Below are 26,232 nucleotides of genomic sequence, written 5' to 3' on the forward strand. Positions count from 1 at the left end.
TATTCCATGGATGACGATTCAACTTCTCCTAATAATCATCTTTAGCATCTCAACACACTCTCCCGTCCAGTAAGTGAGGGCCTCGTAGCCAGAACTTACTCCGGAGTACGCAGCGACTCGGTTATCCAACAGTGCGTACCTACCTTAGGCAGCTCAGTTTCAAGTGGTTACGTACTCGGCTGCACCCACCCATGTCAAGTATGTGGCTATGTGCGGAGGCTTTTGAGCCTCATCCCTCTTTCACAGGGTCTGGCCACTCTCGGAGAAAGCCTTTGACATATGGAAGGGAGCAGTGTCGTTCCAGCTCGACCGCTCAAATTGGGCCTTGATCCAATCAAAATCCCCAGATTATCACCAGATGTCGGTGACGGTTCTGGGGGCCTTCGTTTCCCTAGTCTGAGACTTGAAGTGAACAACTGGCATCATCTGATACCTTCTGCTGATCGGCTCACGGTTGGGGCTTCAGGTTCCCATCCCTCTGGTTTGCATTCACAGAGCATCTGTGCACACATCGGATGCTCAGGCAGTTGAACTGGAAGCTCAAGTGTTAGGCATGAGAGGTATTTTTATTATTATTCCCATTCCCATGGCTTGATTGACTCCGCCACGCTTGGCGAAGCTAAGGAACAGACCCTGACATAACAAGGTATGGTATACGTTACTTGTGTCACGTAGTTGTGGACTTTGGCTATCCCGAGCTGTCATACTCTTAATTGTTCCTTTGCTCTGTATGTGCTCGCGGGCCCCATTGAGGATGGACTATCTAGAGCTTTGTATGGACGCGATCTGCTATAGATATTCACACTCCAGAAACACTGCCGCTTCCGCACTCAGCATAATATTGAACCCTCCCTGTGGTTGTCTTGCCCAATTGATCAATACCTTGCCGCTGGATAGGACTCAGTTTTGCGCCAAACGAACCAAACTAGGATGTTACAGGCTCGCATCCGACGTGGAACTGGCTTTCTACAGCGCCTGCCTCTGTAGACTACCAGGCATTGGTTATCTACAAGGCCACGTAGTACGAGGGACCAAGTAGAACGCATCGGTTATGGTTGTTGTAAAGAGCCCCGCCAGTATTGAGACTATCCCTAGCAAGACTGAGGTCCTATTTCTCATCTTCTCCAAGCTCCCTGAATCTCGAAAGTCACCTGCCTATCATCCATGAAGACCAAAAGCTACGGGAACATGCTCTGACACCGACCACGCTCCTTTGGCATATTTTATTCAAACATCTTCAGACTGGAATTATTTTACATGACTTGAGATCTCCCAGTGATCTTCTTTCTCTACGAAACTTGGTGCACGATCTGGAACTTGCCTTGCAGTATCCAACAATCACAATGGAGCTGCAGTCGCAAAGCAGATCGTCCAAGAGGTGCTGGCCTTCATCCGGATACATGCGGTCATCCGCTCGTCGGCATATCTTCGTCAGGACTATGTAGGTGTCTTCGCAATACTCCAGATACGCAATAGCAAGGACTTTTCTGCCGTGCCCGTGCCGCCAGATACTATTCCATCATTGTCACTAGGCATTCTTCTTAGTTTCCATTTAAAAGCTGCAACTCCTGACCAATCTTGTCTTCGACACTTAATTTCTCATATCCTAACGTTATGGTTTGGCGAAGGACGTCCCTAGGGCAAAACAGATCGAGGGCTATCTAGCTTAACCCAACGGACGCAACGCAACGCAACAAGTCATGGAAACCCTCGCGCATGACTCTGGGAAACAAACGTACCTAGGCTACGAGCGAGTCAGGACAATAAATTTTAGAAGAGTTTCTTGCTGATATATGTACCCAACCAGTGTTGTTTGCGCTGAGCTCAGATACGCCTATCACAGCCTCGGCTTTCCCTTATACTTCCGGCGGGGATATGGAATGGGATGATATTTGATCAGTCTAATATGAGAGGTCCCTGACGCCCCCGGGCCGGAGGTTCAAGATGTGTAGTCCGTACAGAATATGTAGAGAGTGTGCGATGCATACCTCCTATAAGGTCCACGATTATCTCCTTCAAAACTTGGAAACAGCTGCAAGTATGAAGAATATTCAATCAGCATTTCTTTTGTCCCCGTTTCATTTGCCAAGCGAAGTCGCTGTTTACTGCTTGTCACAATGGTGATCTTGAGCCTGGGAAACTGAGGAGCGGGGAATGGCAAGTACTAGGAGCACTATGAGCGAGGAATATCTATGTAGGCGTCGTATTTGAAAGGACTGCATGCTGCCACATCTTGAATCATTTTATCATCAAACAACAGATATGCAGATACGCTCTTGAGAAAAAGAAAGTTGACCTACGGGTCTTTTTAATGCAGCATTGAGTCCTATATGACAATCCACTTAATCACCGCATCTTGTGAAGCAGAGCAGCTGGACCTCGGCTCGGGAAGTGGCAGAACACTCGGGCGGTGCCGAGCAGTCACTCGCTCCCCCGGACTTTCTCCATCCACTGTTCTTCTGCCCGCACTTGAGCTAGGAATTATCCTCTACAACATCTGCGGTCATTGTCTGTTGCTTGGTCTCTCGTGTTCTGTCACTACCGATCGATTAGCATGGCTTGTTGACTTGATAAATACACCCTCCCACAATCAATAGACCAGACCCAGCATCGTCCGCGCCCCTCGGCGATTACCCCGGACACGACACCGCGCTGTGATTCACCATGGACTTTCCGCACGATGACCGTGCTTCTGAACAACCGAGACGACGCAGACGAAATATTGTCAAACGGCGATTACGCAATAGGGCGCCTATATCTGCGCGGCTAGCTCTGGACAGCCAGCTGCGTGGGAGCGTCGGGATTGTGTCTGATGACCTGGCGAACGACCTCTTTCAGCCGCCCTCTGTAACAGGTGAGTGAGCCGAAACGGCTTTACAAAGCCCGTGGCAAAAGCTACTGCTAGCGTCGTATGTTTGCATGCTAAGTCGCGGATTGCATTACAGATGATGATGGCATTCGCTATCTTGCCATATCGCCCTATACTCCGGGTTCTAGCGCGGTAGATGATCTGGCGTGGACGATTGTTCCTGTCCGGTTGGAGTCTCTAGATCGTTCCCGTCCCTCGCCGCTCCCGCACTCGACGGTCCTTTTTCCGGATTCTGCAGACTCCCTCCAGCCGTTTATACAGACTCTGACCAAACTCGATCCTACGCGCCACTCCCTGCAAGCGCAGCGTATTGTGGAGATCCGAGCTCTGGACGTCATTCCTTTGCACTTGGATACTGTTTATGTAACGGTAGAGCGGGACTTGCTTCGGAACCATGATGATGTGCAGAGCAGGTTCGGTGGCGGGTTTACCACGAATATGCACGGACCGAACGGGCTGTGGGCAAAGGCGGGGAAGGGCTTGGAGCCAAAGAGATTCACGAAGAAAGCGGCAGCTGAGGTGGAGGAAAGACTTACGGCTGCCGTCAGAGAAGCTCTAGGGACACAGAAGGTGGTGCATACCGGCGACGTACTACCGCTCCCGCTCCCACCGCATCCAATCACATACGCTCCGGCCCCTCCTGCTCACATTTCGTTCTGCGAGCCCGTGTCTCAAGGCTTGCTTACATCTACGACCAAGATTGTTCTCATTCAAGCGCGCCCACAGGGCCACAGGGCGCAAAGGAGTCTACGGTCAAGGCCGGGGCTGCTCAAGCAGGTTGCGGAAGATGAGGCAGACGATACATCAAACGAGCAATTTTACTCGGCTGCCGAAGACAAGCCCAGTGAGAGCGGGACCGAAATGGAGAGCACAACCCCGCCAGATGATTCGGAAACCGAGGGTTCGGTAGGCAATGCGAGTGACACCTCAGATGACTCGTTGGAGGATATGATCTCGCTGACAGCTCCGGAACTTCCGCAACCACCTTCCGGTGTTTTGTCTTCAATTACTTCCGCTACACCCCGTGCTGGTGGTCGGAGACTTGACGGCATTCACACCCCTGGGTCCGTGGCATCTAACTTCACCTCGGCGACTCTGCGCCCGGGGAGGGGACTTGGGAAAGTTTTCAAGGCGGAAGGTTTACTTCGTGGAATTCCAACCGAACTCCTACACCCCAGGCCTCGGGAAGACGATGACCCGGAGTCATTCATCTATGTGGACATCAGCACTCTTGCGAAAATCGGCTGTTTTTCCGGGGACTGGGTGAGGATCGAGGCCACAGAGGAACCCCAGGCGAATATATTTTCGTCGATCCAGCTCGGAAGCTTCAACGAGCATGACGAAGAGCATGGTAATTGGCGGCCAGTAAAAATCTACGGCTTGCCAGGCCTTCCGTCTGCCAAGCCTAGGTATTCGATCAATCAATCCTCTGACAGGCGCCCTAGCATCTCTCAACGCCCTCCCCAGCGGCTCACTCCGTCGGTCTATGCTTCTCCATTGCTCTTGAACAACCTTGAGAACACGAAATATGTGCGCATCTCGCCGATGGCATTTGCCTCTGGTAACGGCCCTTCGAAGTCCACTGTTCTGCATCAAGTCAAGGCCAGCTCCGCCAGACAGCCACCTTTGGCCAAGGAAGTGAACCTTTTGAAGGTTTCCACGCCGCTCTCCATGGATCGTGTCCTCCAGCCGGCCCTGTTCGCAGGACTCAAGCAGTATTTCGAATCGAAGAGGCGGATCTTGAAAAGCGGTGATCTTGTTGGCATCAGCGTTGATGAGGGGCTTGGCAGAGCTGTTTTCTCCGGCGCCGCCACCACGGATGCGAGCACTCCAGACGAAGATTTGACAATACGTTTCAATCAGGCCAATGAGTCTGCGCAGGGTGCGAAGAAGGTTGGCGTGGCGTGGTTCCGCGTCGCTCACGTGGTTCCCGGCAAGTCCGAGGATCAGGATGAAGATGATCAATGGGGAGGGGTAGCCGTTATCGACTCTGCGACCACTAGGATGGTGCAGGCTGGAAGCGACGTTAGGCGGTTTCCGGGCATCTTGGAGAATGGTTGGGAGTACTGGCTTGGGGTGAAATCCGTACCAAAGTCCGTTAGCAATGTGTCGGGCCCCCATGGTCTGGTTACTGAGCCACCGCAGCTGTTCGTACCGCCATTGCAAAAACGGATTCGCGAGCTGATGGCAGTGGCAACGAGTCCTCGCGCTATTCAGCTGGGAATGAAACCTGTTGTGATTCTTTTGAAGTCGCAGCAAAGACATATCGGAAAGACTACGGTGGCAACGCGCGCGTGTGCAGACATTGGCCTCCATACCTTTCCCATTGATGCCTACGACATCCTGACTGAGGGCGGCGCCAATGGCGGCGATGTGAAAACAGAAGCCTACCTTAAAGCGAGAGCCGAGCGCGCGTTTCACTGTGGATCGCACTGCACAGCGCTTCTCATCAAGCACATTGACGTGTTGACTGCCGATAGAATAGTGTCAGCGATGGCAGAAATCCTTGCAGATGCCAGAGTTGTTATTGCCACAACCACGGATGTGGAGCAGATCCCAGAAGGGATCCGCAGCATGTTCACTCACGAATTCGAGATGACTGCGCCAGAGGAGAAGGAGCGGGAGGGCATTCTCCGAAATGCTGTCGCTGAACGAAGCATCAGACTGTCACCCGATGTCGACTTGGGATCGGTGGCTCTGAAGACGGCCGCTTTGGTCGCTGGTGATCTAGTGGATGTCGTCGAAAGGGCGTCAGCCATCAGAACCGCCCGCCTAGAAAGACTAGCGGAAACGGCAAGCAAAGTTGCGCCAGAATCCAGAGTCAGTGTCAGGGACGTGCTTGTCTCCGGCGGCGATGCGGCACGAGGTGTCACCAAGGCCGATTTCGACGCCGCTGTTGAAGCTGCAAGGAAGAACTTTGCCGACTCCATTGGGGCCCCCAAGATTCCAAACGTCAGCTGGGAGGACGTGGGTGGACTGACCAATGTCAAGGATGCCTTGGTCGAAACTATTCAGCTGCCTCTTGAAAGACCTGAGCTCTTTGCCAAGGGCATGAAGAAGCGCAGTGGTATTCTGTTCTATGGTCCTCCCGGCACTGGAAAGACCTTGCTTGCCAAGGCTATTGCCACCGAATTCTCTCTCAACTTCTTCTCCGTCAAGGGTCCCGAGCTGCTTAATATGTACATTGGTGAATCCGAGGCGAACGTGCGGCGAGTGTTCCAACGCGCTCGGGATGCTCGGCCTTGTGTTGTTTTCTTTGATGAGCTGGACTCGGTCGCGCCGAAGCGTGGAAACCAAGGCGACAGTGGCGGTGTGATGGACCGCATCGTCAGTCAGTTGCTTGCTGAGCTAGATGGCATGAATGGGGGCGAAGAGAACAGCGGGGGCGTGTTTGTTATCGGCGCTACCAATCGTCCCGACCTGCTGGATACGGCCCTTTTGCGTCCGGGGCGTTTCGACAAGATGCTCTACCTCGGTGTTTCGGATACACATGAGAAACAAGCTACTATCCTTGAGGCTTTGACGAGAAAGTTCGCACTCGACCCCGAAGTGTCGCTCCGCCGGGTCGCCGACCGGCTTCCCCTTACTTATACGGGTGCCGATCTGTATGCTTTGTGCTCGGACGCTATGCTCAAGGCTATTACGCGCAAGGCGACGGCGGTGGACGAGAAAATCAAGCAGCTACCGGGCGGGCCAGTTAGTACTGCATACTACTTTGACCATCTCGCGACGCCGGACGACGTGGCTGTCATGGTGACGGAAGAAGATTTCACCCGGGCTCAGAGCGAGATGGTTCCCAGCGTCAGGTACGTTACTAGTAGTCGATACCTGATAAGACTATTGAAAGACTTTGCTAATAACCCTGCAGTGCCAAGGAACTGGAACATTTCGAGCGGATTCGGCGACAATTCGAATCCGATGACAAGAAGCAGGAGCCGCAGAGCACAGGGCCAGGACCCAAGGCCCCGCAGACCATCGGCGACGCTCTTGAAGCGCTCAGGCTGGGAGGCCAGCTTGATGGATTCATCGATGGACCAGTTACGAATGGAGACCATCCTTCTCCTGGCGGTGGCAAAGGTAAAGGGAAGGCCGGGTCAGCCATGATGCGAAGCGTCAGCGGCCAATCTACAAGCAGCAAGGGCAAGGGCAAATGGAAGAATAAGACTGTCGCAGGTGGAGGCGGAGAGTCTGATTCTTCGCCCGATGTTGCCAATGGGGATGACGACTACATTGTCCGGACGGATCACTTGATGAATTCTACGGACGGAGCGAAGTAGGCGGCGGGCTTTGTTGCAACGGAATGAGACGAAGGATGAGCATAGCGTAGATTTGGAGGTTAATATTCTCCATGTTGCATTGTATATATTATGTTTGCATCAGATGCTGTATCGATACCATGTGTCATTGTTCCGCCGTGGATCGGAGTTGACCGTGTTTATACCTCTATCCATATGTCGATGAATGTTGAAGAGATGAATGGATTCGTCATAAGAGTGACTGCATGGAGTTGTCTGGCCGTTCGATAATAACGGTTCCAACCAAGCCATGTGCTCACGTGGGAGACATCCACAAGAATACTCCACTTTTTTCCCTCCTACTCGGCACGGAGGACCTACCCAGGAATGAAGGCTTATCGGGATCCGTGTGTGTCAATTCGGTCGATAATCACCAAATCGCCCCGGTGAGACATCAACCAAACTGCAACTGGTCCACCGAACTCCATCACCCCATATATATATATATATCGTCTCAAGCAGATCTACTACCGTGACTCATTATCTATCTCTACTTTGAATATGAATCATCGATATCTGATTGCTGAATGATATCTCGGAAGTGCTCCGTCGCCAAGTGATGATACCTTTTCAATCTCAGTCTGCATAAGCTTTCTAGAACCAGCCAAATCCCCGACCAAGCGTCCAAGACGCTGTGGCTCCGACCCTCCCAGACGCTAAGAAACGACTTCCCGCAGATCGTCCTCTTCACTTTTTGCCTCCTTTCATCTGACTGGTCATCGGCGCCGTGTCTTCGGCGACTTGGGCGAATTATCGTCTGCTACAGTCCCTATCTGTCACTGCATGCACAAGATGTCCTGCTTGGTTGACCGAAAAGGTACCCTCTCTACGGAGTATGTACTACGACGTGATGGAGTAGACCCAGGTCCTATCAGTTTATCATCTGGGTCGCAGTCCCTTAGACGCGGTGATGCTGTAATGCTGTTGTGATTACCCCATATCCATTAGGTAACAGTTGAATTCCCCCGCGATCAGTTGGTGGGCCTTTGTGAGGAACAATTGGAGATGATGGCGCACTCCGTAATCTACCATTCCCAGGAATCCAGCTTCCGACGATGGCAAATAGCATAACGAGTAGATAGAGAACTGAAAGGGTCGGGTTGACGAAGGTTTCAACTTAACTTTTGAGGCTTCCCTAGCAAGTACCGGTCTACCTTGTACCACTAGACTCTACCTAAGGCTGCCAGAATTGAGTTTCCCCGGCTGGGGTAAATCCTACACTACCACGCCAACTTACTTATAACCTGCCAGTATTGCTGCTCTGCTCTTCACTTTTGCTTTTCAGGTTACTTGACTCTTGTCGCATCCGAACACTTGATTTACTGTAATATCTGCAACATGTCTTCGATAGAGAAGCACAAAGGCCAGGTCGATGATGACGCCCAACTTGCGGCCATGGGCCACAAGGCTGAGTTGGATCGCAATTTCTCCATGCTGTATGCTTTTTCTTTTATCATATACAGACCAAATTCTTTGAGCGATTACTGATGAATGATGAATTTAGGTCGATGTTAGGATTGGCATTTGCGATTCTGAACGTATGATTGTCCTGTTTTATGATTCCACCGCATCTGCGATATCGGATACTAATGACCATATCGTGCTAGTCGTGGACGGCCCTTTCAGCAAGTTTGTCGCTGAGTCTTCCCTCGGGAGGAAGCGTGAGCGTTATTTGGGGTAGGTTTTTTTTTGTCTCTTGGGTGCGCCGTCGGTCTCGGTGCTGACTTCGGGTACAGGGTTGATCACTGCGGGGATCTGTAACCTCTGCATTGCGGCTTCGCTGGCTGAGTTTCTGTCTGCGTATCCTACGTTAGTATTTTTTTTGTCTTTGGTTGCTGTGATTCGGGCTGTTGACGGCGTATAGGGCTGGTGGACAGTATCATTGGGTTGCAGGTGAGTTATTATATTCTTCGTGAACGTGGAAGAGGATGATGCTAACTTTTCTTCGTGTTGTAGTTAGTAAGTTATCCTGTGTTATTGCACCTACGGACAGCGCTAACGGCTGGAAGTCTCCTGGGAGAGATGGATGCCGATTCTTTCTTGGATTACTGGCTGGGTGAACGTGTCTGGCTGGGTATGATGACCCGTCTCGGAGCTTTTTGTGCGCTGCTGATGAAATAGGTCGCTCTTGTGGCTACTGGTGGACTCTTGGGCAGTCAGCTGGTACTGGGTGTCATTTCCTTGATGAATCCGGTAGGTGTGTTGACGAACTTAACTGTTATGGTTGACTGACACTTTGCAGGAATATGAGGCGCAGCGGTGGCATCAGTTCCTCATCTACATTGCTTATAATATTGCTGCGTTCATCATCAATGCCTTGATGAACTCTGTTCTCCCTTATGTTACTAAGGGTGCCTGTAAGTCTCTTCCCAACGGTTCCGTGAAGTATACTGATGGTATCAAGTCATCTGGTCCCTCACTGGGTTTACTGTCATCTGCATTACGGTGCTGGCATGCGCGTCGCCAAACTACAGCTCGGCAAAGTGAGGACTCCTCTGGTTTTACGGAATAAGGGACCTGCTGACAGAGTCAGATTCGTGTTTACGGATTTCATCAATGAGACAGGCTGTATGTGTTGACCCCTACGTTTAATGAACTGATACTGACAAACGCAGGGCCTGATGGTGTTGCCTGGTTGCTCGGAGTACGTAATTCGCCACGTCAATACATGCATGATTCTGACAGCGATGCAGTTGCTTCAAGGTGGACTCGGTGTTACTGGATTTGTAAGTCTCCATGCCTGCAGACGTCTGTACTCGTCCTGGAAAGCTAATGTCAAAAGGACGGCGTTGCACATATGATTGAAGGTAATTCGTTCTTAATACAATGTGGCGACAAGAGCTTACGTCCAAAGAAATCCCTCGTGCTTCGGTTGTCGGCCCCAAGATCATGATCGGTTGCGTCTGTATCGGAACTGTGACCGGTACCATCTTTCTGATTGTGCTGCTCTTTGTTGCTGGCAACATCGACGATGTGATCAGTTCGGCGGCCGGGCCTCTCCTACAGATCCTCAAGAACGCAACCAACAGCAATGCCGGAGCCATCTGCCTGCTCATGTAGGGTCTTTCCAAAAAGCCTCGCAGTTCATTTCTAATGATCTCTAGGTTCCCTCTGGTCTGCATGCTTTTCGCAACCATCTCCATCATGACCACCAGCAGCCGTATGATCTTCGCTTTTGCAAGGTGATTATCTATCAGATCATAGGACTCTTGAGTTGTGCTGACAAGCCTGGCAGAGATGGAGGTCTTCCGGCTTCTCGCTTCTTCAGCAAAGTGCACCCCAAGCTGAAGGTTCCTCTGAACTCTTTGTATCTGAATCTGGCACTGGTTGTCATCTTTGGATGCATCTTCCTTGGCTCTACCAGGTCGGTTGTGTGGTGAGGGTATGATAGTACCATGGCTAACATCTACTCAGTGCGTTCAACGCCATTGTCTCCGCGTCTGTGGTATTGCTTGATCTTGCGTATGGTATCCCAATTGCAGTCAACTGCCTGCGCGGACGCAACATGCTCCCCGAGCGTCCGTTTGTGCTTCCCAATCTTGTTGGCTGGATCGCCAATGCGGTAAGTTCTTCTTACGGTCCGTCTCGAAGCGAGAACTCATATGTTGCTTTAGATCTCCCTTGTCTACATTTCAGTCACCACTGTGCTCTTCCTGTTCCCGCCAGAGCTCCCCGTGTCGGGCAGCAGCATGAGTAAGTTTCAATGCGCAATGCAGAATTGGGCAGCTACTGATACCGTTGCGTCTAGACTACTGCGTTGCTGCCTTTGGCATCATCATCGTTATCTCGGCTATTCAGTGGTTTGTTGACGGTCGGAAGAACTTCACTGGACCACGAACCGATATGGACATCTTGACAGGACAACTCCCCGCTGGCCATTACCCTGTTGACAGTAATGTTGCGCATGTAGTACCTCAGGAAAAGTAGCCTCAGGAAGGCGCTTGTTGTATAGTACACAGAGAGTGAGAATGTACTACCTCTATGCTATTTCAATATATTCGAGCAATATTGAATAAGTTTAGTAGTAGCTGTACATAAGTAGAACTAAAATACACAGGCTGACATTGTCCATTCCACATCTCTTTTCTGCAGTGTTCTCCACCATACATGTAACTTTAACATGACTCCCGAGTATGTCAACATAAGGAATATAACTCTGGCACATCACGACTTCATATGGAGATATATTGACGTGTTCTATAAGAGGGGCTTCTCGCCTCAGTTTGTCCAGGATTGAGAGGCAATTTGGGCGCAGCTCTGAGATGACTCGAGACTCTCGACAAACATAAGGGCATGTTAAGCCCTCTGCTAGTGGAAATCACTGGTGCCATGGCCAACTTGATACACTCTTCTTGAGTCCAATTTTTTTTGATTTTTCCACACCAATTACCACACCATAGCTTGTGGTCCTTGGCCCTCGTTTGCCGCGCTTCCGGTCCCCGCGCTGCAGAAGTCCTCCAGCACATCTTACATGTTACAGTCCAGGACCCCATATGCATTATTAGGCGTGTAGCGCAGGGACTTTTCACCGGCAATACCGGGCAGAGCGATGAGGGAGTACACCGCGGAAGACAGTACAGGCCAACGGACCTCAGCCTTTCCACAACGACATCTGTCCACCTGAACGGATCAGCCTTTCACATACTTTGAGACAGGCATTTTCCGATTTGCAGCATGTGTTGGAGTCGTTGCTGCGAGGATTGAAGCTGATCTGTCACACATTGCATGCAAGGTACATGCATTATGCGGAAATTCATGGTACTATGGGGCATTTCGTTCGTAGCGGGAAAAGCTCCATCGCCTCTCGTTGGCTGCAGACGGCACCTGCCCCGGTCACCCACTAGCGGGCATATCGCGTACGGCACCGCTCGGTGAAAGGGAGCGGGAGGCATCCGGCATCCATCTGAGGTTCACGCATCGCGAGAGTGCGTTCAGCACAATCAACAGCTTCTAATGTACAGCCCACTGGCTTCTGTCAGACAGGGACGTTGTAGACCCCCTAACGGGGCGTTCTTGAATTAGAGCTCCTGCAGTCATGAACAGCATCAGTCGGCCGGAAGCCTTCAGTGGGAGCCCCCGGAGCGCTAGAGCGCGGTAACCGAGGAATAGGACGCAAAGAGCGGCTGCAATAGACTTCACGACCAAGAAATCAGAGCCTGCTGGTGATATTGCTCCATCGAACATTACCGGTAGAGCACTGCCAATGGCTCTGCCCACAAGTTCCATAGACTGCCGTTGAGGATCCCTGCCGAAACGCCTTACTGCTAAGCGAGGATGAAGTTGAAAATACCTCAGCAGGACGGCAACATCCCCATGAACCTAATGGGATGGCATCTGGTGCCTTTTTGGCGGTAGCTGCGGCCGAAAATGGTAGCCTTCCAGCAATTTCCCTTCCATAGACTCCCGTGCTCTTCGTCTACGCACCATAAAGTCATCACTTCTACTTGAGGCTGTCTTGTAATGTATGTTTTCATCTGGGGCTGGCCGGGGTTGGCTGAGGGCTCAGCCTCCGCTTCATTGTGTAATTCATAAGGGTGCTGAAAATTGCGACTTCAGCGTCGCACCGGCTAATGTCTGGTCAGTACCTGACCAACTGACTAAAGACCAGCCGTGCGTGCCTTCGCCTATCCTCCTTTATCTTATTTTGTTAACACTCATCTCTTCAAGAGCTCGACTTTGTCACTATCGCTCGTTGTGCTGAGCTGATCATCACTCTTTGAGAGTTTTACTTTCCTGATTCTATACCGTGCGGCCGCCTGCCATGTTTGACCATTCGTCAGCAGAGAGAATCCAGTGCCAGCTCCCACGCTGCTGCTTGTGAATTATTCACAACATCCCCTGAACATGCCGATGACGGAAATTCCTTTAAAATCAACCTTGAGGGAAATTTAACGGAGTCCATGGCCCCATCTCCACCTCAAGCGAAAGAAGAAGTGCGACAGAGCTGGTTGAACCGACTGGGCAAGAGTTTACAAGCAGCAAGTGACGAAAAAGCGCTTTGCTGGGTTAGATTCAAAGCTAGGAGTATGACAGTTTCGCTAGAAACCTACACGAGTTCACCAGTCTGGACATCATTCGTGTAGTAATAGTGTTCGCCATCCCGCTACCAGGATCTCATGTGTTCCTTCCGGCCGATTTATGGGCTGTATACTGATGTGGTAACAAAGAATTAGGTCGCGGATTCGGAGGCGAATATGTGTCTTCATGAATCTGTTATGATTGCCAGAAACCAACCAAAAGGCGCGAAGGCCCTACTTCTCCCAGCCCCGAAGCCTTACTTACGTCGCCGTTCGTGTTGCAGCAGTGTCCTGCTCTGCTCCTATATTTTCTAGCTTTCCTAATAGGCGGAAACGGTGTCCTCATTTCGTCAAATCTCCCTCAGACTTGGCTAGAAAGAATTCATAGCTGTCGGTGCGTTAAGGGGACATTGAGAATGATATACAGACAGATTGATTTTCATTCAATGTAATTCAATACGGATTAAATTCCGTATGCGAAACTCGATTGTCTACTTGATCGAGCCGTGATACAACAATCCTCATATATGCGGGTGTGTCCATACGGTACGGAGCACTCCACTGCCAACAGACTCCGGCAGGCGCGTCGTCGGCTTACCGAGCAAGAAAAACGTCTATGTTGGACCTGAGCGAGCTGATTCGACGGCCGGGATCGGATGCTTGAAAAGACCATAGAGGAGCGGACTTCATTTGGCGCTAGTGATAATGGCCTCTTCCATGCCGGCTCTACCATCTCACAAACCTCCCATCATCGATCCAATGGATTTGGATGCTGTCTACCGCTACGAGTCCAGTGCTGCTCCCTTCCTCTCAGTGCTTGACCAAAACGTGCCCAGCCAATGCGTGAGCTTGTGACTGAAATATTGGAACTTATTGCAATGCATCCCCAGGCCTTAGAGGAACCTGAATATACTTCCCCGGAGAGCAAACAAGGGGAATTGGACACATTGGAAGACCGAGAAATAACCATCGCCCAACTACTGGACCCAGATCCCTCGAGTCTGCAAGGAAGATCTTCGGGGAGTCAATGATGTAAGCTCTTCGTGTCTGTTAACGCTTGGCCTACAGGGAAAAGCTGATCAAAGTAAGGTTCTCTATTCTGGAAAGTTCGTGATCAACGAAGTTCAAGGACAGGCTGGAAGCTGGCATATGCGACAGGTGAGGGTTCATTGCGGTTCATAAATGTTGGTTTTCTCCTCAGTGAATAGCGATAACACCGCGTCCAGTCGCTCATGTATGAAGCTGACAGTGAAGTGGTGACCGGCAGACTGGTTTCTGCTCAATGCCTATCGTGCATGTCTTTGGAAAGTTTCGACGAGAGAATGTCCAATGTCCGAAAACAATGTAGACCGGTCAGGCGGACTGGCTATGTGCAGCATCGACGATAGACCTGGGATCGCGAGCCAGCGTCGGCAGCATGATCAACCATTTCTTGGTCCGCGGTTTCCAGCTTCATTAGAAGCAGCAGAAGCATTCGCGGAGCACTCAATCTGGTCGTTCACATTTGCAGCACACAAATAGCCAAAAAATGCATGGAACTGCGATCGTCACACAAACTCTGCCATGATATGTCGGGCATCCCAAGGCTTCCCTAGCCTATCTTGGGCCAGGGCAAGGCGATCCTCATCCACAGTATCAACAAAGGGTATCCCACAACATCCATGCACAGGATCATCCTGGTTGGTGTTTTCCATGTCCTCACACGCCTGCGGTGTTGGGAGGGATGCCACACAGCTTAAGCCCAGCAACAGTACGAACCATGAAACCCTGCTGGTCAGTAAGCCAAAGAAAAATAATAACACAGCCCCTGTCAGGCCACTAACACTAACTCAGTCAGAGCAGCAATTGAGCCATGCAGACACCCAGCTTTATGTCACTGACGGCATTAGGCTGCTGCCATCTGTAACCCATACTAGCAGCTAAACAGCCAGAGATCATGCAGTCCCTGCTGTATTCGCTGCTTTCTGCTCCTAACAACATAGTCCCAGCCATCAGATCTTATCCCCTAGTTCCTCATCAATGGTGACCTTGTTCTTCAACTCCCACAGCTCCAACAGCTGAACCAGTATCTGCATCACCTGCATCACCTTGCTGGCAACACCTAAGAACCAGATATCATGGAAACAGGTCCCTAGGGTCAGAATAGGTGGGTTAATCAGCTACAGTCCCATCCATATAGCAGCCCAAGTCTCAACATCTTTAATTATGAGAAATAGAGTCTGGTTTTCAACCATCTTTTATTTCAGAAATCCCAAGCCCCCGCCTGGCACCTTTAGAACCCAAGACTCCAAAGCCTCAGCAGTCTTAGCATTAGTATGGATGGCAAGGGTGACTGTTTCCACTAGATATACATTCAACCCCTATGTACTAAATCCAATAAAGATAGAATAAAATCAGCTACAGAGTGATTTACAACTATGAGAAGGCCTCTTTTTTTTATAGTTGCTCTGAGTTACATACCTTACAACACTGTAACCCAGTCAGGCTATGGAGCACCCCTATTTGCATCATGTCCGGAGCCCTAGGATAGGCAGAAGTGCATCAAAGGCTGGGAGGAAAAAGCTTCCACATCAGAACGGGCCTTGAGGTATTTATGCGTCTTACTCATTGGGTTATACAACAGGATGGCCCACCACAGAGTGGCCGCAGCATAGTCAGGGGGCGTACCCAGCTGGCCTTCATAGAACCAAAGTCTCTTATAATCAGTCCATCAGGGGGCCAGTACTAATTTAGAAATGCACCCAGAGAGAGCAAACAAGGCGAGCATGGCAGGCATTTGCATCTTTGACGGGCCAGGAGAAGCCTTGCCACTACAGCTGGGAACGCCAATGAGCCAGACCCCAATACATTTCAAAAGAGAAGGGGACCAAGGGGCACTCACTGCGACCCTCCACATAAAGCATTTTTCGTGCTGCAGTAATGATCTGTGCCGCCCAGAAAACTCGCGCAGAGCGCTCTTCCGGCGCTATTTCTGTCTGTCTTTGTAAATGCTCCATGGATTGGTACTTAGAGTGGGTCTTGCTTAATCGACGGGCTTGCTGAATCGATGGACTGTTACAAGATATTCCTCCTGTAAGCTGCTGGCGGGGTAAAGCTAGTATTTCGATCATCGGTGTTAGTGGTTGTTGTGGACTAGCAGCGAATACTGGATGTCATTCGAAGAGTGGACGAAGAACACCACATACCAGCTTGCAGACTCTCAATCCCGAAACATACAGGATTAACTGAAATGTCAAGAACCGGGGCCTCAGCTTAGCAGACTAATTCTTCGATCCGTGTACAGAGTCACGGAGTAGATGCTCCATAGACTCCGCACAGACATAGCGATGGCCTGATTCTTCTACAGATAGTGGTGATCGCAGGCGGAGCAACGAAACACAATGTAAAAATACAATTGCTCTGCACTAGCCTCTGCCAATCCCGTTATTCCCGTCAATCCACTTATTCCTGTTTCGTGCATCCCTGTCTGGATAGCGCGCCACCTAGGTAGTTGGCCAGAGCCACTTCAACCTTGGCTTTTGTCATCGAAACTCCTCCATCCGCCTGCAAATAAGTATAGGCGCTGACTGTAGGACAGACAGAATTCACCACAGACAAGTTTCTTTCCATCCAGCCCCTCTCAACTCTCAGACGAACACCATGTGGACTCAACTACCCACCCTCACAAACGAAGGCAGTGACTATGATCTTGAACCCCACCTCGCAGTTTTGCACGATTACTTCGAAGGCAAAATTTACTCCCCAGAAGCAGCCGCCAAACTAGCATCTGCCGCTTTAGCGCTCGACGCCTCCCTTGAAGCCCAACTAGGCCAGCTCTGGCATCTGTTGCTTCAGATTGCATGCAAGGACCCAGAACACCAGGATAAACTGGTTGATATTCTCGTGGATATGTCCTATCTCCCAGACGTTACAAGACCAGGTGACCATGGACAGGATGAGCCGTTGATCCTCCACAGGAAGCAAGTGTGGAAGGACCTGCCAATGCTGGACTGGGAGATTCGGCGTCCCTGGGATTACTCGGTTCCGGCCCCAGGTACCAAGGATCCAGAGGAGAGAGAAGCCGCAATTTCAAGGACGGTGAATGTGAATCACTTTCTCGCCCTTCTCGTTGCAACTGACGAGCCTATTTTCGAGTGGGGTTCGTTGTTTGCGCTCATGACGCTCCGGATAGCGCTTGAGACGCCATGGGAGCAGATGGCACCGGAGGATCCCTTAGTGGCGTGGATTCCTGCTGCGGCATCGTGGATTGAGGTTCTAGGTGCGGAGATCTACGAATGGGACGAGGAATATGAGTCCGGGCCCCTTGTTGGTGCTCCAGGGAGTGGAGGGCCGTTGTGGAAAGGGAAGCACGGCTTTTGTAAGGAGAGGTGGAAGCTTTGGAGGGATAGATTTGGCGAGGCTGCAAGGAAGGAAGATGAATCTGAGCAAGTTAGGAGGGTTGCCGGGGAGGCAGAGCTGATGATGAAGGAGATTGAAACCGGGCTTGTGGAGTAGATAATATAGGTGGGCAATTTCTACCGGCTATACAATAAGTTGAGTTGATACATTGCCATTAAACTACTCTAGTCGAGTCCATCATATATCCTTGCAAAGAACAAACTGGTTCTCTGACGCCCCGAGATGCGTCATGACACCACAGAACGCAAAGTTATCCGGGAACCCCGTAACTGGGCTATGGCTGGTGATTTTATAAACGATACGATCGGTCAGTGGATCGTCATTTCCAACAGACCGAAAAATACGCCCATTGGCGAGGATAGGAAACTCCTGGTATGGGGCTGGTACTCCAGCGCAGTCGGGGAAGTTGAGATTCTCAGACGTGTTCCTAAACTCGTGGGGATATTCGGCACGTATTACCAAAAAAAAAGACAAAATCGTCGGAACAATGAGTCGCAGGGCAATAGTATGCAACTCGAACTCACCGTTTCTACCTATAACGCCGCCGCCTCCTGTTAGGTCGTAGCTCTGAGCAGCTTAGAAGACTCTTGCTTGCTGGGACGAGCTGTAGGCATTTACATCTGTCGACACCCTATGAGCTTTTGCTTGATTTTTTCCAAGTATAGAAAAGTTAGAACCACGCGTACCTCCACAGATACGGTCTGCGCTCTGACGCTTAAGGAAACTATCAAGGTCCGTAGTAGAGGACCCGTTTGTTGAAGGCAGAGGAGTGGCATAGACACTGAGATCACCAAGAGCCGCGGAGGCCAGGATAGCAGTTGAGAAGTACATGACTTGTAAGACTTGAACGGGGATCGGAAAGCAGATTGTTCGCGGTCTGGTATATCGCTTCGTGCCCTCGACAACCCCCCAGATTTAGACACCCCCAGAAAGCTTCACGTCCTCTGATCGTGTCCTGAGAGTCAATTGAACTTGTTAGATTGACCGGGCAAACAATATATGCAGGCACAGGGGGTGATTCCCCGAAAACAAGGACGAGCCTGAACTGCCTTGGAAGTGCAAGGAGATCCATCCACCCCCAGCATTAACAATGCGCCCTACGCTCCTATCGTTCGATCCGTGGACATCATGTTGAGCGGCGACCAACACTATCCAGGCTACCAATTGGTTGCCCGTGTCGGGCGATCCGGGGCGACACAGTTGACCTGCATTCCAATCCATGCTTGCCAAGAGCTGGAACACAAGGTAGTTGAAAAGCACCATTGCTAGCAGTCTGCGAGAACAAATCATACGATGGCACCTGCTATTACAGCGGTCTGTTGAACAAGCTCGTCGAAACACTGTATCTCCGCAGAAGTGGGGTTGCGGTCTTGACCATTCTGAGATGCCAGCCAAGAGACCAGCGTCGAATGGAATCAGCGAAAAGCCTGTTGAGACAAAAGTCTCCCCACTTATCGCAACGCGTCAATCACTAGCTCCTCCTGTGTGCGGCCTAGAGAAAAGGAACCGAGACAAACCGGATGAAGCAAACCGAGATTTCGCCCAACTTGGCTATCGACAACTGCGTACAATTATCAGAGGCCGTGTTATGTTATGGAATCAACCGGTCACACTGAACGAGGCAGAGACAGATTGTGTGTGATTTTCATCTTCCCTGACGCTTGACAGACGTAAGCGTTCCTTGTCGCAGATCCACCGATTTTGAGGTAAAGAAATATAGGTAAAGAAAGATTAGGATGAAACCGCGGGACGATCCTGGCCCCACCAGGCCCACTGTACCGTTGATTGGTAGCTCGCAGTTCGGCAAGTTCCGACTGTTGGTAGAGATGCGCAATCTCATTGGATACCATTCTGTCGGGACAGCTCTCCACTATTTACTACCACTCTGGCAGGGTCCCCTACATCCTTCTAGCACGACGTAACTCCAGGCAAGGATTATTGCCTATGTATCTGTACTCTTGAACAGGGCTGTCAAGTCGGTCATCTTTCCTCGGACGAACCGGAGATTGATCCTCTAATGGGAAGGCCCTGTTTTCACTAGGATACTGTCCAGTTACAGCCATTGGCTAATCGCCGGTAGACAAATGTGAGCTTGTCACATATTACTCCTTCGTCTCCAACTGCCCTTCTGTTCAATTATAGCACCCTATTGGACATTGAGCGGGGTCCAGGACTCTTTAGACTCGACAGCGCTAGCCCAGTATTTGTTGTACCATATATTTAGTGACTTGATGTGTAATAACTGGTCGTGTACATTGGGATGTAGTGTACTCCTTGACCGCAGGTACTTTCGGGTTACCAAGCATGTCTTGGGTATTACAAAAGACTTTTTCCAGAAAAGAGTAACCGAGGGGTATCGAGCTCGATTGATGGGGTAATGCGATCCTCACCAAAAGTACTAGACTGCGCCGCAATATGCCCCTTAGCTTCCACCACAAACGGCCTGGGAGGCGATTGGACGTTCATCCTGGTTCTGGATTAATGAATTTGACGCCACCGACGAAATATGTGCATCCGTAACGTCAGTTCTGGAGAGATGTCCTCGTCTTTTCCATGTCCTAGCTGGACCAACAGTATGACTATCTCCAAGAACACAAGTCAGCCAACAAAGATAAATCACTGTGTGGATCAAAGCTACGGTTAACCGCCGTTTGCGATTGTAGGTTGCTGGGTCGCCTCAGACATTGAGGCATTGTTCATCGCTACCAGCCATCGTCAAGTGGGTTGCCACTTCTCAGGGCTCTGGTTTAACCAATCTGGACGCAAGGCTGCTGCTTTTATTCAATATATCGATTATTGAAAAGGTCTAATTTCGTCTATACATAGCATATGCTAGTGAGATTGACAGGTGATCATTTCAGTTACTGGCGCAAGATGGTCCAACACCTTCTTATTAGCGCGTGAACTCTTGGAGAGCCCATTAAACGACTTATTAACCACATCTCTTACAATCCTGAAAGAGTATCTCCCGAGCAGCTCAAGAATTAGGTGCTACAAACTAGCCCGTGTTGGAAGCATATGACTGAATGTAGCCACCGACTCCAGGCTGAGATGTCAGACATATCTGATTCCTCCGCAGTTAAGCGTAGGCAAATCGCCTATAGACTTCAGCCGCATCGCCCCAGGCAGCGGTGTGGGTTTTGTGTAACTAATTTAGTGTAGTTCCTGCGTGTCCGGATGACGGACTCTAACAGGAAGTCCCCCTTTGTGACGCTGATCAACACCATTGAACAGTCTTTACGCGACTGACAGCACAACCTCATGTGCCAGATATAGATAGTCCCCCGGTCGCGCACGCCCCTGTGGATCCGTAAATCAATCTACTAACATTAGGTTGACCAGTGAGGGGTTACTCCTGTTCAGTAATATCGTTCAGCTACCGAGGTAAATGGATGCTTTGTCACACTAGGCGAATATCGCACTTTATGGATGAATATAGCTAACAGCGTTTGGGTCGATCACGGGGATGCCATGGTTATTGTTATATAGGTCGGAAGCTGTCAGTTGTACGGCGCTACTAATTAGCGTCTACCATTATTGATGCGAGGGCCTTACTGAGACGTGGTCAACTTGCTTCTTCCCTGGCTCAAGGCTAATGTCTCGTATGTTTCCAGATGCGGTAGATAAAACTTGTGGCTGATATTAAGCGGCCGAAGCTTTATTAATACTGGGAATAGAACAGGGAATTTCCTTGACTAGTGTTATGCGCAAAGAATGAGCCCGTGGAGCCTCTTTCCAAACTCATTATTTTAAATCGACTGAAGTCATGGGCTAATGCATCCTGCTCGAGCTCAGTAAATTCTGTACCCAATCAGGCCTGTAATGCCCTGTTGGATCAGCGTATTGCGTAGGTATGTATGTATCCTGAGATGAGGGGTCTCCTCTGGACGACTATCACCAATGCGGCTATCGTCAAGACCGGGGATTTATGCATCTGAAATTCCCGGACAGATGATAAAAGGGGGAGAATGGAAGGGAGATGAGGAGGAGGCGGATTAAAGAACTAGAACTAATGAAGAATCATGACTTCTAAGCGAGAACAGCGCTCTAGTTCAATCAAGCGATGCGGTCTTCAAGATTTCCTGACCTGCCAAAGTCCGGCCGTTCGCAGGCGACAACGGCTAAAGGTAGTTACTTCTTGTCCAAGGAGGATCAGTGACGGGCACGGAATAGGCTGGCACTGCGCAATCACCGTAAGTTTTCTCATGTCTCTCTTGCCTTCTGCAGAATATGAGATTGCTAATCGTTCCGAGATCCCAGGGCTATCGGTCAAGCAGCGTCTTGAAGAGTATGAGCGATTGCAAAAGAGCCTGGAGATCTCCGACATACCCTCAGATTCTGGCAATGGACGGAGGAAACCGTCAGCCAGCCAAAGCCAGAAATCATCCCTGCCTTCTTCGACAAGCGCTACGGATACATCTCCCTGCTGGTCCCTGATTTCGAGCCAGGTCGGCGAGTATGGTCTAGGAAGCCGACAGATGTCAATTCTTGGGAGTCCCACGACCCCGGCAACAGGAATGCTACTGTTTCTGCGTCGATATCATCCTTGCCTGTCACTACTGACATGTTTAATATCTCCGCGGAGATGACCAAGGGGCCCTGCTCCTCAGGGATCCCTCCAACAGGCTCTCTCTTCAATAGGGTAAGAAGCCTCCCCTCTAAACTAATCCCAATAATAAGCGCTGACAGCTTCAAAAGGCGATTGAAAGTCCGAGTCATCAGGTTCCTCTTTGTAGTGATGATGACTTCAACTTCGTGCCCTCCGAGCTTGCAGACGTTATTAACAGTACAGAATACCGTCCATCTAATAGACGTACAATTCTGCACCAGTGCCTCATCATTAACAACGAGGAAATGATTTCTGTGCTGTGACACTGACGGTGGGCTTACCATTAAAGTTAGCACGCTCGTGAATTTTGGAGTCCGAGAACCAAATCTAGGGTCATACGTTGGTGATGCGGCTGTAAATATTGCTGAACTCGGTGAGGTTCAACAAGCGGACTCCATGCTGGGAATTGCTGAGCGCAAAGGCCTGCATAATTTTACGATTAGGGACTGTGCAGCTCGCTGGCGAGGAAGATCATACCGCGGAGGTGTAGATGGGAACTTCACAGCTGTTCAAGCTGTCAGGGAATTTGATGTAGCAAAAATTAGACCTGCGCTGCTAACTAGGTTAAAAAGAGCTCCTGACCCAGCATAAAGTTGCAACGTTTCAAACCGCTGGGGTGCTGCTGTAGAAGATTCTTTCTTCATGGTTGGTCTGGAGTGTGCGAAGTTGTTCCCTTGCTCGATATTTGCGCTGCACAAAATGGACGTCAAGCATATTTTCGAGGCCACTGGGTGGCAAGTATATGAAGATTCCTCATTTTTGAGCTCAATGGATGACTGTGCATGCACGAGTTTGTCACATATCAATGATGTGACTGTGTACTGTTCCTTATATATCATTATTATTGGCTTATGTTTTGACTCCGATACTCCAGTCAACTCCGAGACAAGTCCGAAAAACTGACCAAGAAAACAGTCAGCACCAATTCTTTTTCCCACAGCAACATCTTCTCCAATCCTGACTGATATCAGATAACATACTACGTGCCATGACATTGAACGTCCGCCAATTCCTCCAAGCCCTTTCACAGGGACTGGGATGGACCTATTTCCTGCTCTGGTCGGTGTCTTTCTACCCACAGCTCATCCACAACCAACGCCGACGCGCAACAAGCGGCTTCTCTCTTGATTTCGCTCTTCTTAATGTGCTCGGCCTATCCGCTTACACCGTCTTCAATGGCGGCCTATTATTCTCCCCAGTGATTCGCACCCAATACGCGCAGCGGCACCCCCAGAGCCCCGAACCACCCGTGCATCTTAACGATTTCTTTTATGCCTTACATGGGACCATCATCTGCTTGCTTATCTACAGCCAGTTCCAGTGGCCTGTTCTATGGAAGTTTGATTCTCAAAAACAAACACAGCGGAAGCCAAGCAGATTGACGGTGGTCCTGCTCTCAGGATGTTTCGGTCTGGTCGCAGTCGAAGTCACGGGGCTGTTGTATTTCCCACAACTTCATTCACAACAGTGGCTTGATGTTGTGAGTTTCATTATGCTGGGAAGATGGGCAAATGTTGGCCTTGTCTCTGATATCCTTTTTATCTCTAGTTATACACAATTGGAAACATCAAAGTGTTCCTCACCGCGATTAAATACACCCCGCAGGCATGGATGAACTACTGCCACCGGTCGACAAAAGGCTTCTGTATGATTGCAGTCCTGATGGATTTCACAGGGGGCATGCTCTCTCTGATACAACTAATTATCGACACTTCCTTACAAGCAGACTGGTCGGGCGCACAGGGAAATGCTACCAAGCTTGTGCTTGGGAATCTTACCATCTTTTTCGACATCATTCTCATGGTCCAGCATTACTGTCTGTATTCGCGCAAGTCAAGGAGCGCCATAGTGCAGCCGTCTGAGCACGATCCGCTTTTGAGAACAGAGGACGATATCTAGATATCTACATATCCTTCATCTATTCTTCATGCTACTATCTCCGCTGGCGTAAAACCAACATCTAAAAGTTCCTGAAGGCGACCCGAAAAGCGCAGGCCGTCACAAACATCATCGCAGCCGTCACAAACCAGAGCACCACAAGTAAAGGATCCTTAGCCAGAGGCGACAGAGCCATTCCCAATAGATACCCCACTCCGGCGGTACTGATGTAGCATGCCTGCAGAACTGACTTCATGCTCTTTGGGGCATGCGAGTATGTGTATTCTGATCCAGTCGGCCAGCAAAATACCTCAGCCAGGGCGATTATTATAAACGTTGGCAGCTGAAGCAGGACATGCACATGGTTAGGGGTGCGGCCCCCAGAAGACGCAGGGCATGACAATGGATGGGAGTAACATGGGCCGGAGCGATAGATGATTACCTGCACGACTGCAGAGTATGCCATGGCCACTGACATAATGAATAATCCCAGACTAATACGGTTGATGGGGCTGAAGGAGATCTTGCGTCGTTGGAGGAAAGGGTACAGCTTTTTCTGGACAAGCACACCGATGATGACATAGGCGAGTGGATTTGATGACTTGATCAGGTCATTAGGAATCCCATGGGTTTCCATTTGTCCAGCCTGTGAGATTGAGACTTGAGCACCCTGCCCCATGCATACCCAGAAAATAGGCCACCCAATGCTGCTGCCCTGTTAGAAGCTACATCAAATAATAGGAATCGCTATAGGGGAAATACCAGATCTTGAATGCAGACAGAGCACCCCGAAGCTCAGAAATGAATTCCTTGTCCCATGGCACTACTCGCTGATGGTTCTCTAACTGGTACTCTGGCCTTGCAGCGTCCAGGTTGAAACCACCCTGAGCAGCATACCATAGGCAGCGAGCGGCACGGGGGAGGACAGACCCTTGCGTGACAGGATGGACTGTCAAATCCCTTAGGATCAGTAATTGTTGATAATAACAGAGAATATGATGATGTATCATACCAAACTTTGGTTTCGCCAAATGGACAACTATAACTGCAAGTACTACAGCACATAGATCCAGCAGATATGCAGACCAGAAGCCAATGTACTTCTCCATCAATGTGGTAGCAATGCTTCCCAGTGAACCGATATTCACCATCCTAGAATGATGATCCATGTCAGTCAGTCAAGAGTCATCTGCCTTTTTTAAGGGATTGTTGGCTCTTCATACCAATAGTATACATTGTAAATATACTGGATAGTCACTTCGCGACTTTCTACCACTTCTTTACCGTCCTTCCTGATCCTTATCCGCATGCTTTGCTCTGTATATTGGTCCGCTAAGCAAGCAGTGAGTATGGTCTTCTTTGAAGTGGGCAAACACAAGGCTGGGACATCCTACCAATAAAAGGCTGCACTGAAGCTTGAACACCTCCAAGTCCCACTGCGATTAAAACACTTCCCAAAATGAAGCCTATAAGAGCAACACCACTCCTCATCTCTGAGGGGAATGAGGTGCCAAACAGAATTGCAGACCCTAGAGCATACATTCTGCAAGCCAAGTGATTAGAACACATCCAGAGAAAGTATGCTAGAACTGAACCCAACAATACCCAGTGAAGATCTGCAAAGCCTTATATCTCCCTAGATGTCCATCAACCAGGACTGACGCTGGTAATGGCAACAGGTTGACTGCAACAGTAAAAGCCAAATTGATAGTGGTAGCACGAGACTTTCCTAATCCCATTGCGCCGGGTATAAGATCGTCTGGACTGTTCTGGAGATAGTTCTCTATAAAATCCAAGTACCAGCGTCAGGTCTTTGCGCAACTTTAAAATTGCAACAGCTTCTGCCACTTACGGAAGAGAGTCTGCGTGCCATAGTATGCAAACCGCTCCGCCATTCCAATCGTTGCGGCAAGCCAGACCCGTGCTGGCAGTTTGGCTGCAACATGTTCCAGTTCCTGGATCTTGTCTCCAGTCGTTACTTCGATGTCTGACGCCGTTGATAATTGAGCGATGTGTGATGCTCGTCCTCTTTCAGCTTTATCCTCATCTGCTGAAGTGTCCATCCTCACAGATCCGGGTTCGTAGAGTTGAGGGTAACCAGGTTGTCAAGAAGGACGATATGTATGATATTTCTGAGTTTTTCTTTTGCTGCTATGTCCATTTAAA

The 26,232-nt window shown here is 49.9% G+C and overlaps 5 protein-coding genes across 5 annotated transcripts; 4 read left to right on the forward strand and 1 right to left on the reverse strand.

The window, feature by feature from the left end:
* Positions 1 to 2,664: 2,664 nt before the first annotated feature.
* On the forward strand, positions 2,665 to 7,146 carry pex6 (AAA family ATPase peroxin 6; the record flags this gene model as incomplete). Its single annotated transcript, XM_033563946.2, has 3 exons — positions 2,665 to 2,854; positions 2,946 to 6,675; positions 6,738 to 7,146. The coding sequence occupies 3 exons, from the start codon at positions 2,665 to 2,667 to the stop codon at positions 7,144 to 7,146; spliced, it is 4,329 nt and encodes a 1,442-aa protein (XP_033419837.2).
* Positions 7,147 to 8,502: 1,356 nt separating this feature from the next.
* ALT_1957 (GABA permease GabA) lies at positions 8,503 to 11,091 on the forward strand (the record flags this gene model as incomplete). Its single annotated transcript, XM_033563945.2, has 19 exons — positions 8,503 to 8,600; positions 8,669 to 8,702; positions 8,772 to 8,841; positions 8,901 to 8,973; positions 9,029 to 9,057; positions 9,174 to 9,238; positions 9,286 to 9,357; positions 9,407 to 9,521; positions 9,569 to 9,647; positions 9,698 to 9,732; positions 9,780 to 9,808; positions 9,858 to 9,890; positions 9,947 to 9,971; positions 10,019 to 10,220; positions 10,269 to 10,346; positions 10,400 to 10,528; positions 10,579 to 10,726; positions 10,779 to 10,857; positions 10,913 to 11,091. The coding sequence occupies 19 exons, from the start codon at positions 8,503 to 8,505 to the stop codon at positions 11,089 to 11,091; spliced, it is 1,572 nt and encodes a 523-aa protein (XP_033419836.1).
* Positions 11,092 to 16,820: 5,729 nt separating this feature from the next.
* ALT_1958 (DUF3632 domain-containing protein) lies at positions 16,821 to 17,675 on the forward strand (the record flags this gene model as incomplete). Its single annotated transcript, XM_033564674.2, has 1 exon — positions 16,821 to 17,675. One exon carries the CDS (start codon positions 16,821 to 16,823, stop codon positions 17,673 to 17,675), a length of 855 nt encoding a protein of 284 aa, XP_033420565.1.
* A 4,109-nt stretch (positions 17,676 to 21,784) lies between these two features.
* Positions 21,785 to 24,087, forward strand: ALT_1959 (putative L-cystine transporter; the record flags this gene model as incomplete). The annotated part of the gene is made up of 5 exons (XM_089599236.1): positions 21,785 to 21,867; positions 21,915 to 22,221; positions 22,278 to 22,377; positions 23,160 to 23,668; positions 23,737 to 24,087. The coding sequence occupies 5 exons, from the start codon at positions 21,785 to 21,787 to the stop codon at positions 24,085 to 24,087; spliced, it is 1,350 nt and encodes a 449-aa protein (XP_089456382.1).
* Positions 24,088 to 24,148: 61 nt separating this feature from the next.
* Positions 24,149 to 26,129, reverse strand: ALT_1960 (putative PTR family peptide transporter; the record flags this gene model as incomplete). The annotated part of the gene is made up of 7 exons (XM_033564678.2): positions 24,149 to 24,773; positions 24,829 to 25,015; positions 25,079 to 25,218; positions 25,290 to 25,398; positions 25,461 to 25,609; positions 25,672 to 25,849; positions 25,919 to 26,129. 7 exons carry the CDS (start codon positions 26,127 to 26,129, stop codon positions 24,149 to 24,151), a joined length of 1,599 nt encoding a protein of 532 aa, XP_033420569.2.
* Between the last annotated feature and the right edge of the window lie 103 nt (positions 26,130 to 26,232).

This window comes from Aspergillus lentulus (genome assembly GCF_001445615.1).
Source record: "Aspergillus lentulus DNA, contig: Alt04, strain: IFM 54703, whole genome shotgun sequence".
In the NCBI taxonomy this organism is placed as follows: Eukaryota; Fungi; Ascomycota; class Eurotiomycetes; order Eurotiales; family Aspergillaceae; genus Aspergillus; species Aspergillus lentulus.